This window comes from Apium graveolens, chromosome 2, assembly GCF_009905375.1.
Source record: "Apium graveolens cultivar Ventura chromosome 2, ASM990537v1, whole genome shotgun sequence".
Lineage (NCBI taxonomy): Eukaryota > Viridiplantae > Streptophyta > Magnoliopsida > Apiales > Apiaceae > Apium > Apium graveolens.
This window is the reverse complement of record NC_133648.1, coordinates 133,176,065-133,187,537: the sequence shown is the minus strand read 5'-3', so window position 1 is coordinate 133,187,537 and position 11,473 is coordinate 133,176,065. Positions and strand designations below refer to the sequence as shown.

At 35.6% G+C, this 11,473-nt stretch overlaps 3 protein-coding genes and 1 long non-coding RNA gene across 4 annotated transcripts; 3 read left to right on the top strand and 1 right to left on the bottom strand.

The window, feature by feature from the left end:
• Positions 1 to 3,852: 3,852 nt before the first annotated feature.
• On the top strand, positions 3,853 to 4,801 carry LOC141707863 (uncharacterized). The gene is made up of 3 exons (XR_012569177.1): positions 3,853 to 4,037; positions 4,150 to 4,486; positions 4,664 to 4,801. It is a non-coding gene; the product is annotated as an uncharacterized LOC141707863 (long non-coding RNA).
• Positions 4,697 to 7,916, bottom strand: LOC141707861 (cyclic nucleotide-gated ion channel 4-like). Its single transcript, XM_074511279.1, has 7 exons — positions 7,372 to 7,916; positions 6,751 to 6,960; positions 6,311 to 6,630; positions 6,115 to 6,223; positions 5,685 to 5,921; positions 5,257 to 5,343; positions 4,697 to 5,179 (listed from the first exon to the last, which is right to left on the bottom strand). The coding sequence occupies exons 1-7, from the start codon at positions 7,885 to 7,887 to the stop codon at positions 5,096 to 5,098; spliced, it is 1,563 nt and encodes a 520-aa protein (XP_074367380.1). The 5' UTR covers positions 7,888 to 7,916; the 3' UTR covers positions 4,697 to 5,095.
• Positions 7,917 to 8,656: 740 nt separating this feature from the next.
• On the top strand, positions 8,657 to 10,131 carry LOC141693492 (protein FAR1-RELATED SEQUENCE 5-like). The gene is made up of 2 exons (XM_074498619.1): positions 8,657 to 8,871; positions 9,057 to 10,131. Exons 1-2 carry the CDS (start codon positions 8,657 to 8,659, stop codon positions 10,129 to 10,131), a joined length of 1,290 nt encoding a protein of 429 aa, XP_074354720.1.
• A 73-nt stretch (positions 10,132 to 10,204) lies between these two features.
• LOC141693489 (protein FAR1-RELATED SEQUENCE 5-like) lies at positions 10,205 to 11,074 on the top strand. Its single transcript, XM_074498606.1, has one exon. The coding sequence runs from the start codon at positions 10,205 to 10,207 to the stop codon at positions 11,072 to 11,074; it is 870 nt and encodes a 289-aa protein (XP_074354707.1).
• Positions 11,075 to 11,473: the final 399 nt, after the last annotated feature.

The following is an 11,473-nucleotide window of genomic DNA, read 5'->3' as shown; positions in this document are numbered from 1 at the left end:
AAAACGTTCTCAGTCAAGAAATCTACAAGTCACGGATTAAGTCATATAGAGAAGTCATACGAGAACTCCAGAATGACTTATCGAGAATTCAAGAAACAGCTTGTAGAGAAGTCTCAGAGATATCGACAAGTTAAAATGAAGACATGAAGATTGAAAATATCGACAAGTCATTTATGCACTAGAGAACTCAAAGATATCGATAAGCCAAAATGAAGATATGAAGATTAGAGATATCGAAAAGTTATTTCTACATGCAAAGACATGGAGACCTCGATAAGACAAGTTCATTCGAGAACCCAGAGATCTCGATAAGTCAAGGTCATACTCGAGAACTCAGAAGATCTCGACAAGTCAATCTCACATTCGAGAACTCAAAGACTTCAATAAGACACAACAACTATAGAGTAATAAGAGATCTCGATAAGTCATTATACTTATCGAGATGTCTAGTCCTCTATATAACAAACTGGAGATCTCGATGTAAAACTCAAGTACAGAATGCAGATCATTTAAATATCCAATGATAATCAATCAACAAACAAATCAATCACTGATTTTAAAATCTACAAAACGCAGCTTGAAGAGTACAAGATTAAAGGCCAAGATTAACTGATAAAGTAGAAGCCACGGACAAGCACGATTTGCAAATATACATTAAGCCAGAAATAGAAAGTTTTAGTTAACTTAAAGTAGAGTTTAGTATATGCTATTCCATGTTGTGTAAAACCAGTGTTCACTGTTTTATAAAGTAAACACTAGATGCTTTGTTTTAAAGGGTAATAAAATAGATCTAGAAAATCTTGTAACTCTCAAGAGAGAAGCTGAGTTCTTAACATACCAAGGACCCAGAAATTTGTAACAAAACACTAGACTGATTTTTATATAAAATTAAGTGAGTTTTAAAATATTGTGTGTGTTGTCTTTAATTCAGTTAACATAATATTGTTACATTTCTTACCTACTTTGTTCATTTAGTTTAAGATAATCAAAAAGCCATTAAAATTGTCAAAAACACATTCACCCCCTATGTGTTGTATTCATTACCCCACCCAGTATTTCATGTAAGCCTGCTTAAAAACAAGGCTGGGAGTGCTGTGACGGTTACTACTGAGCTACCAAAGGTTGGACAAGAAAATAGAAAATTTTGTATCGTAAAATGGTGAAAAGGGGGTAATTCTGCTGTGTTCAATGGCTGGTGCAGTGCAGTGGTTCAATTCCATCTCTGAAGATGCTACATGGGAGGATGCATTGCAGATTAAACACCAGTATCGGGACCTTGATCCCTGAGATCAAGGATTATTTTAACTGAATGGGCAATGTAATATATTAGGTTAGATGACCTTTAAGTAATTAAATATATGTAATAAGCCCTACAACATCGATTCAATTACGTTATGTATTCAGTTTTATAAAAATCCCCGATTTTTAAAAAAATCCCCGATTAATCTTTAAAAAATATTTGGCCGATCTATTATTTGAAATCCGATTAATATTTACAAATTATTTTTAACTTATATATTTCATAATAAATAAGGTAAATATATTAAATATTATTAAAATATTTAAATATATCCGATTTTTGTTCCGATTAATCCCTCCGATTAATCCCCGATTTACCGATTAATTACTAATCCGTACCTAAACCGATTAGTACCGATTACCGATTTTTACAACCATGTATGTAGTATATATTTATCCTGAGTTTATATCAAAGGGTATGTCCTCATATCCAACCATCATAAGACCCGTGGAGGAAACTACTAGCGTGGGAGGAGACCAGGGAAAGGACATTGTGAATTTGGTGTATTTTCTTTTATGTTTATTTTTTATGTCTTTCAATGTACTCCCTCCGTCGCATTGATTATTATACGTTTATTATTTGCACGTATTTCGAGATCTTTATAAAATATAGTTCCGTAATGGTTTTTTCAAAAAAAAATTTTGAATAAAATTTTAAACATGAAACTTTTATTCAGAAATTTTTTTTTAAAAAAATATTATAAAATTATATTTTAAATGAGCATTGAAAAGCGTGTCGAAAAGTAACGTATAGAAATCAATGGGACAGAGGCAGTATGTAACTACGGTTTATTTTTCTCGGTTATTTTAATGTCAATTTTTTCTTTCTTGTCGATTTAAATTATTGAATTGTCTTTAAATTCTGTTTTTATTTACATATTGGATCGAGTTAACGGTTACCGAAACGCATAACATGACTGCAGCTTTTTAAGTACAATTTTGATCATAATTATTAAACTCGTGTCATTTTTCTTATAAAGATCTAAACATCTAGTGGTTCACATTTGATCCAACGGGTCTCCACTTTGTTATGTTCAACATGGAGTATGAATTCATATTTAACATATATTCAAATTTTATATTTTTAACTAACGATATATTTTGTCTATCTTTTATTACGTAGAAATATGTATTGTCATTTTAACAATATAAATTGCTTAACTAATGATATATTTTTTGTCGTGTAATTTTTAATTATATAAAAATATGTATTTGTAACCGTTAAAATCACATCACATATTTTCAAACGATCACCATAATTTGAAAAACGGATAGGACGTAATTAAATTAGAGCAACTCCAACTAGAGATGCACAAAAAACCCGGGTTCGAAAATCTGGCCCGACCCGATCCGGTCAAAACCCGGTCAAGCCCGGCCCGGTCAAAGCGCGGCCCGGTCCCGGCCCGGGCCCGACCCGGGCAGCGGGCCTCGACGGGCCCTATATTTTTAGGCAAAGTCCGGCCCGACCCGATTAAAAGCCCGAGAAAGCCCGGTTATGATGTGATTATTCTAATATATTTTCTTATATATTTATAAATTTACATTTACTATAAATATAAATAATACTTTAAACACATATATACTTACATATTTGTGATTAATTATATTATTTATATACTTCGTTGCATAAATAATGAAAGAATATATAATAAGTACACTATATATATTTGGATATCATTGTTATGAATATTTGGATATCATTGTTATCATAACAATGATATCATTATTATCATAACAATGATAAAATATATTATATAAATATGTTTATTTTTTCCCGAACTTAAATGTTTTCAACGAAGTAATGTTTTCATAAAATATTCCATGTAAACTAATACATTTTTACGATGATCTAATTGCTAACACATGTATTCTTCAGAATCTCTGATAATATTCGATCCGATTTAAATTAGAAAAAATCCCGGCCCGATCCGATCCGGCCCGAAAAAAGGTCCGGTTAGGCCCGCCTCGAGAGTCCAAACGGGTTTTGACATTTCCGGAAAATCTGGCCGGACCCGGTCAAAGTCAAAGCCCGAAAAACCCGGCCCGGTGGGTATTTTGTGCATCTCTAACTCCAAGAACATCTTCAAATAGGCTCCTTAGTCAATTTTTGAAGAAATTATAACTTAAGTGCCCTCCAACAAACTCCTAGTCCCCCTCTTCAAACACTTAGGATCCTCATTTGCTTCCTCAATAGTAAGGAGGATATGCTCTCTCCTCACTCATTTTTAAACTAATTTCTCTACTTTCAAGGTATTAAACAAGCATTATATTATTCATGTCTACATAATTAAGTAATAAAGAATAAGTAGAGAGTGAAGTTGAGGAAGATTGTTGGAAGATAAATGAAATTTTAACTCCTAAATAGTTAAGAGTTGATTTTTTATATTATTTTTAGAGAAACATTAAGGTGACTCTTGGAGTTGCTCTTACAACGGTTACTTGAATTGCGAAAAGCAAAAAATACCCAAAAATAATTTAATCTAAATTACAACGGCTAGTTTTATCTCTTTATATATACCGGCTCCTTCTATTATTATTTGCGAATCACCTATTTCTCCCTTGGTAGTAGTAGTGTTTAGTTGATGTTTTTTTAATTAAACTAAGCAAACTTTCCAATTTGTAGGCTTTAAATTTTGAACGACAATTGATATTTCAGTAAAGATGAGCTGATGAAAAGGAAGATGAACCGAAGCAGATGTAGATGATTCAAACTTTGATCAACGTCCTGCAGCATCAAGGTACGCATATATAATGATACAATTGTGTCTTTGTCAAATTGTGTATGTGATGATCATTCATGAATAAATCAAAGTGCTGATTTAAAAAACTAACCATGTAACTTTATCTCAGGGCATGGGTAGTTTGATCCGAGAGAACATCTGCAATGAAATCATTCCTTTCTACATAAGTGTTAACTAAATAAAGTCAGTCAGTACGGAGAATGTTATTAAGAGGACATATATATATATATAATGCGGTCAAGTAGTTTGAAGTGGAGTCAACAGTTTGAAGTTGGAGCTCTTGTCATGATGCCTGAGGAAGCCATTCATCGAAATTCTCCCACCGTCTGTATCTATGCTGATCATTCTTGAAGCATTGGATCTCCAAGCAGAGGATGTGAACTATGTAACACTACATATTTGCTTCAACGAAAAAAGTGAAATTGAGTGCCCCGAAAAATTTACAAGTAAGATCATTCTTAAACCGATTCTGTAATTTCGCTATCTCAAGTAGTGGATATTAGTGCGCACACGCATAAATAAATAATACTGTGCAAAACAAAAATGCCAATTTAACTGCAAATTTTATTTAAATCAATCTTTAATTACTGAAATATCTGAATATTAATTCTGAACTTGTACAGTTGTCAGTTATTACATCTAGGAACATTCTCATCTTGATGAGGCTTAGGTGAAGTAAGCATTGCAGTATAGCGCCTGAGCCTTTCCTCCCCAAGCAAAGCAGACCTCAACAATGTTCTCCTAGGCACGATAAATGGAAGAGATGAAAGTTTTAGGCGGTGCCGCAGCCAAGCTAGCTGAATGGTAACAGCTGCCCAGGTTCTCCACCCAGGGGAATAATAGCGAGCACTCATTTTCACCTTTTCATTCAGGCGAAAATGTTGTGTCACGTATTTAACATCTTCTGCTTCCAGCCCGAATGCCTCTGTTGGTTCGAGACTGATTAGCGTTGATGAAGACGGTGGGAGAATTTCTATGAATGGCTTTCTCACACACCATGACAAGAGCTCATCTCCGCAAAAATTTCCGGAGCCTAATATGCAGCTACTGTTAATTTAACTGCGAACTACTTGATTGCATTGGAGATGACCTCTTACAATAAATAACATTCTGTGTACTGGATCACCTTCTTTAATTACCTGCAATTAAAATTGATGTAAAATCATTATGTTCTGAAATAATATTCTTACATATCAAGTTAATTTTAAACACTCACAATCTCTCCTTTAGGAAAGACAAGGGATGTCACTCTATCACAGATGTTCTCCAGTACCAAACTATCCATGTGCTGAAACAGTGGTACCTGAAACATGTAGAATGTGTCAGTTCATATTTAAACCATCATCTTACTCTATTCATCATTACAAGGACAAAGTAAAGATTTTATTTTGTACTGCTGATTGTTTTTCATAGCCAGCTCTAGAAAAAGGTGTTGCTACACAAAATTTAGTCGTGCTTCTAACAACACCAGATAGATTGTTAATTAATTTAGGTTTCAGATCACATGTGTTAACATATCTGATGCTGGTTATCAATTATGTGTTTTCTGAAGTCATGGTTGATATTTTGTTTAGCTCTAATGCTCTATGTAGAAATAGTTGTTTGTATTTGAGTTTTATAGGTATTAAAAGTAAGGCTAATTACCTGTGTCACCAAGTCCAAGCAGAGATGGTATTTGATGTCTCTCCTAAGACCCTCGGGAAGGCTACGTATCATGTCACGCTCATCTACACCACGCATTGCAATCCAACGCTGCCGCTCATAGTTACGTACCCTCTGCCGCAGTCCTTGTGGCATGTTTCTCCTATTCATCCACCAGTCGACATTGTTTACATATACTTTCCTTGCAAGTTTCTTTGATGATGTTGCCATCAAGAACACCTGAATAGAAACATAATCGGTCATTAAATGCAAATAAATAAAAGTTTCCCTTTAATCTTTGTAAACAGAACATGAAGTAAGCTAATGATTCGTGGTAAAAAAACTGAACTATAAAGTTTAAATACATTTCATATTGTCTTTTAAAAGTCCAAGTCTCTACTCAAACCTTCAACTTCTCTAAGAAAATGATTACCTTAATGTTGCCAATTAACATCGTGACCAGCACGAGGCCGCATACAGTAACAATTATCATGAACACAATTTCTAACCAGTCATCAGTGCTCACCAGATTCCCAAAAGTGCTGCATCAATCATCAATAAAAACAAGAGTGACTATGTACACGTTTAATTAACAAAAAGATTAATACAATAATGGATGATGAACCTACCAAAGCATCATGACTCCCCAAAAGAGAGGAAGAAGCATCTTCTCCACACGGCTGTTATTGCAAACAAGTAGAGTTATCCATTCAAATGACCCGTAATCATACTGACTATTATCACTGCTTTGTAGGCAGTAAGATCTGGCATCGTTGTTATTTCCCCATGACATTCGCAAATTGTCTTTCACCTTATATGTGCTCCCAAAGAAGAAAGGGTTCTCACAAGAAAGTAGATTAAATGTACAACTCTCTGTTTCCTTGCATTGCTCCATCAAGCACCTAGCTGACCTCTGTATTCCTAGCAAGTAGTAACACGCTCCCACCACCTGCAAATAGCTCATTATTTAACTCGTGCACACACACAACATAAAACTGATTATTATGCTTAAAACCTCACTACTTGCGTTAAGAGAGAACTGTGATTATCTATGTGTGTGTCTACTTACATTTGAGGCGACAAAAATTGCAATGATGTTTAAGCCGATCCCCCACCAAGCTGTTCCGAAAATGTATTGAAAGAGCATGCGACGCAATAAGCAAACAGCATTATAAATCTTTGGGATGTATTGCAATAGAAACATTATGAGCATTAAAGTCATCGCTCTTGTTTGTTCACCCTTCTTCAACATTGCTGGAACCGCAAACCATATTACAACCTGCAGTGATCATTCCGTTCATACAAGTATTAATTAATTTTCGAATAATAATAATTTAATTAATATTTAAGTATTTTGCAATTTAAATGATCGTAAAACAAAATTTGAATTTTTAAAGCAGAAAAAAACAGAAAAAAAGAAGGCCATGGCAATTAATACGGTGACATGCATAAAATTGTCTTCTTTATAAAGCTTTAACCAGTTAATACTCATTCAAGTACATGCATCCAAATAAAAGTAGAATTTTCAACATCTACTCATCTACTGCCCACTGCAATCTAATGCAACAAACTACTATGGTACCTAACTTTCCTTTGATATGTTTAATTTGGATTGTATATATCGATTTCAATTTTTTGGTAATTAAGTATGATTAGATAAGTATAAGGAATTTTTAGAACAATAGCTGACCTGTGGCAAAGGTAAGATGACAAACACAAAAAGGAGGAAGTCCATTTTGCCCTTGAAATTCTGCAATGCTAAACCACCATAGATCTTCCTGACACCGTGCACAGACGATGAGCTGCGGTACTGACGCCAAATATTCCAGATGTGCAAGCCATCTGTGACTGATCGCAGAAACGAGAGACCGAGAGCAAACCAGCCATCAATATAAAAACACATTCCATCTTCATTAACAGAGAGTATGTAAAAGAAAGTAGGATCAATAAACAGACATAGAGCTGATATCAAAGGAAACACACGGTCCCATTCTCGTAACCATGACATTCTTGATGATGATCCTAGTATTCTTCTTCGAGTTTCACCAACACATCCATAGCTGCTTCTGTCCTCCTCTGAGCTTTCTTCCGAGTTGTCTTCGTCATCTTCTTCTTGCACTTGTTCTTCTTCATCAGTGGTGATGGCATCGTCGTAATGTGGATTATTATTTTCGTGCTCTTCGTAAATAGTCTCCATTCTTCTCATGTATACGTGTGCACTACTTTTTTTGTAGAGTCTTTGAGAAAGCTTATAAGATGAAGAGCAATGAAAGATAGGAAGGGGCTTGTGTATTTTTCTTCTTAAAGGAGTAGTAGTAAGTAACTGTCAAATTACCTATCCATAAATAATAATTTTAAAGAACAAAAAGTAATAAAATGCTATCTTTAAAGGAATTAATCAATTAAATTAGGGAATCCTAATTTCTATAATTCAATTGATGGGCCCCAGCATTTACAAGGTGCTCAAATAATTCAAATTGAATTATAAAGCATACAATATAGAATTAAGTTTAAAATGAAAAAGATTATCAAATAAATAACATCTTGAGATAACTTTCTTTTTGAAAGATATTTACTATAGGGGGACGGTCTACAACAACCGTTTGTTGTACCGTTTGTTGTAGATCAGTTCATAACAAACACATTGGTAGCCGTTGGATGGGAATTGGGTGGCTGGGATTAGGGGCGGACCGCGGAAAATTTCCGCGGTTGGGTGGGACGGGCCGCTGAAATTTTCCGCGGTTGGGTGTATTGCTCCCTTATCCCTGGCAACCCAACAGCCTCCCCACCACACAAACCAACAAAAAATTCCCAACAAAATTCTACTTGGAGAGTGATCAATTTAGGCGAATTTTGGGCATTTTTATCAAGAAATTCAAGTAGTTTTGTCAATTCAAGGTATATTTCTTGTCTTAAATTTTACATTTTCATGGCGGATAAATTATTTGCTCGTATGTTTCGTCATAAACGTCAAAATGAAAAAAAAAGAGTCTATTGATCATAGCTTACATCTTGATGATTTAAATACTAGTGAAGAACCTAAAACCCCTGTATATGTTGAAGATGATGATTTTGTAGATAGAAATGAGGAATTTATTAATTTAGATGAGGATTTGGTTATGTTGAAGATGAAAATGATGAAAATGATAGTGATAATGTTGAGGGTGAGGAGGAAGATGAAGATGATAATGTAGAGGATGCAAATTTGTATGAAAATGTTGATGGGGGGGGGAGTTCCATATTTGAATCAAATTTTTCAAAGTGTGGATAAGGCCGGTCATTTTTTTAGGGCTTATGCTTTACAAAATGGATTTGCTATTAAGCTAGCCATCGTAATAAAGACAACGAGATATATGGTCGTTTATATGTTTGTAGGTTTTATGGAAAAAGTGTCATCGCCGAGAGTAGTCAAAATAAACGGCGTAGAGAGGTTCTTCCTAAAAGCGAGTGCAAGGTGAGGATGTATGTCAATTATCAAAAGAAAAAACGTCACTGGGAGGTAACTAGCCTTGAATTGGTACACAACCACGGTCTTGTTTCCCCTAGTAAGATGAATTTGGTACAACGAGAAAGACATGTCAACACCGCGACCCGTAGTTTGATTAAAACGCTTTATGGTTCGTGGGTTCGTAATTGTCAAGTGATGAATGTGATTGGTAACATTCATGGAGGTAATGACAAAGTTGGTTTCAATGTTCAACATGTTAGGAATGTGTTAAGAGACGAGAGGAAGAAAAGGTTTGAGATTAGTGACGCCCAAGCGGGGTTGGACTTGTTGCATAGGTTGAATGAAGAAAGTGGTTCTAAATATTTTATTAGGACCGAAGTCGATGAAGAGAATCGCTTGAAGTGTCTAGTATGGATTGATCCGAGATGTATAATGGCTTACCAAAATTTTGGCGATGTTATGGTTTTTGATACCACTTATCGGACAAATAGGTATGCAATGCCATTTGTCCCATTTACCGGAGTCAATCATCATTATCAATCGGTAATTTTTGGGTTTGCATTGATGCGGGATGAACACGCGTCGACTTTTGAGTGGATTCTCCGTACTTGGCTTGAAGGTGTGGGGAATAATCCTCCATTGACTATAATCACGGATCAAGATCAAGCCATGGCAATCGCTATTGCGGTTGTACTCCCGAATACTACCCATTTATTGTGTTCTTGGCACATTAGTCAAAAATTCCCGGAGAAATTAGCTCATTATTATTCGGCTTTTCCGGAATTCAAGACAAACTTCAACAATTGCATTTATAAATCTCTCACCGAATGTGTTTTTGAAGCTAGATGGGTGTCATTTGTGGAAAAGTATCACTTGCAAGATCATAAATGGTTAAAGGGGTTATATGAGTTGAAGCACAAGTGGATTCCTGCATATACTAGAAACAAATTTTCGGCGTTTCAAAATAGTACATCGAGGAGTGAGGGGATGAATTCTCTTTGATAAGTATGTGAGTTCGGCAACGGGTTTGAAGGAATTCATTGAAAATGCCCAAAAAGCATTGGCAAGGCAATTCATGAGGGAGAAGGAAGAAGATTATGTCACCATTAATCTAAAACGTCCCATGAAATTACATACCACATTGGAGTATCATGCTTCTTGTATATACACTAAGGAAATGTTTAGAAGATTTCAAGATGAATTGGTCGAGTCTTCAAAATACTTTGTTGAAAAAGACCGACGAGCTAGTGAAGAAGGGGAGAGAATGGGGGATGTTTATACGTACTATAGTTGTTATAGGCCCATGTCCGAGCCTACGAGAAGAAATGTTTATTTTGTGGCATTCGAGAAAGCAAGCTCTTTGGGAATGTGTACGTGTAGAATGCTTGAACATTCGGGGCTACCTTGTAGACACCTATTGGCGGTCTTCACTAAGAAACGGGTTTCGGAAATTCCCCCGTATTACATAAACCGGAGGTGGACAATGCATGCCAATAGAGTTGATGGTGTGTTGCCTTACAATTTGGATGTTGGACAAAGTCATGAGATGACCTCAACCGATCGATTTAATAGCATGACAATGTTAACCATGAGTTTTTGTCAAAGTAGCATTGCATCCAAGGAACGGTATGATTATGCCGTTGGAGTGATGAATCGAGAAATACCAATTCTCGAAAGAATGAGCGTTGATGGAATTAAATCTTACGAAAACAATTCGCAAGCTCCAAATGCAAGTGCTCATGAAGAAACAATTCTTGACCCTATTATGTCCCAAACTAAAGGGAGGAAGAAGGACGTTCGTTTCAAAAGTCAAATAGAATCGATTGGTAAAAAGGAGAAGCCGCCAAGAAGGTGCACTTATTGTCAAATGGAAGGCCATGATAAAAGGAAGTGTGCTAGTAGACTAGAAGATCTTAAAAATGTTCAAGAATCGCAATATAATTAGTGGTGTACCATTTTGTAACCGAATGTTGTAATTTTTAAATGGATTTGAATTTTAAGTGTTTAACATTGCTTTCTTTTTTGTATGTTTTATTGTCATATAATTGCCAATTATTGTCATATAATTGTGTTTTATTGTGATAGGTAACATGACTAGCGAGTATAGTGGTGACAACAACTCCGATCATAGTTGTGATTCGGTTTCCCACGTTAGCAACACATTCTCGGATTCCCTACCAAGCGACTCGTGGTATGAGGACAATGACGAGGAAGATGTGGTCTCACCAACCTTTAGTGAGATGGAAGATGCATGTGCCGAGTTGATGCCCCTTGTGGACAATGACGAGCCGCCCCATGTGGAGGAAGAGGAAACGGACTTGTACCCACCCGATGAGGAGGCTTA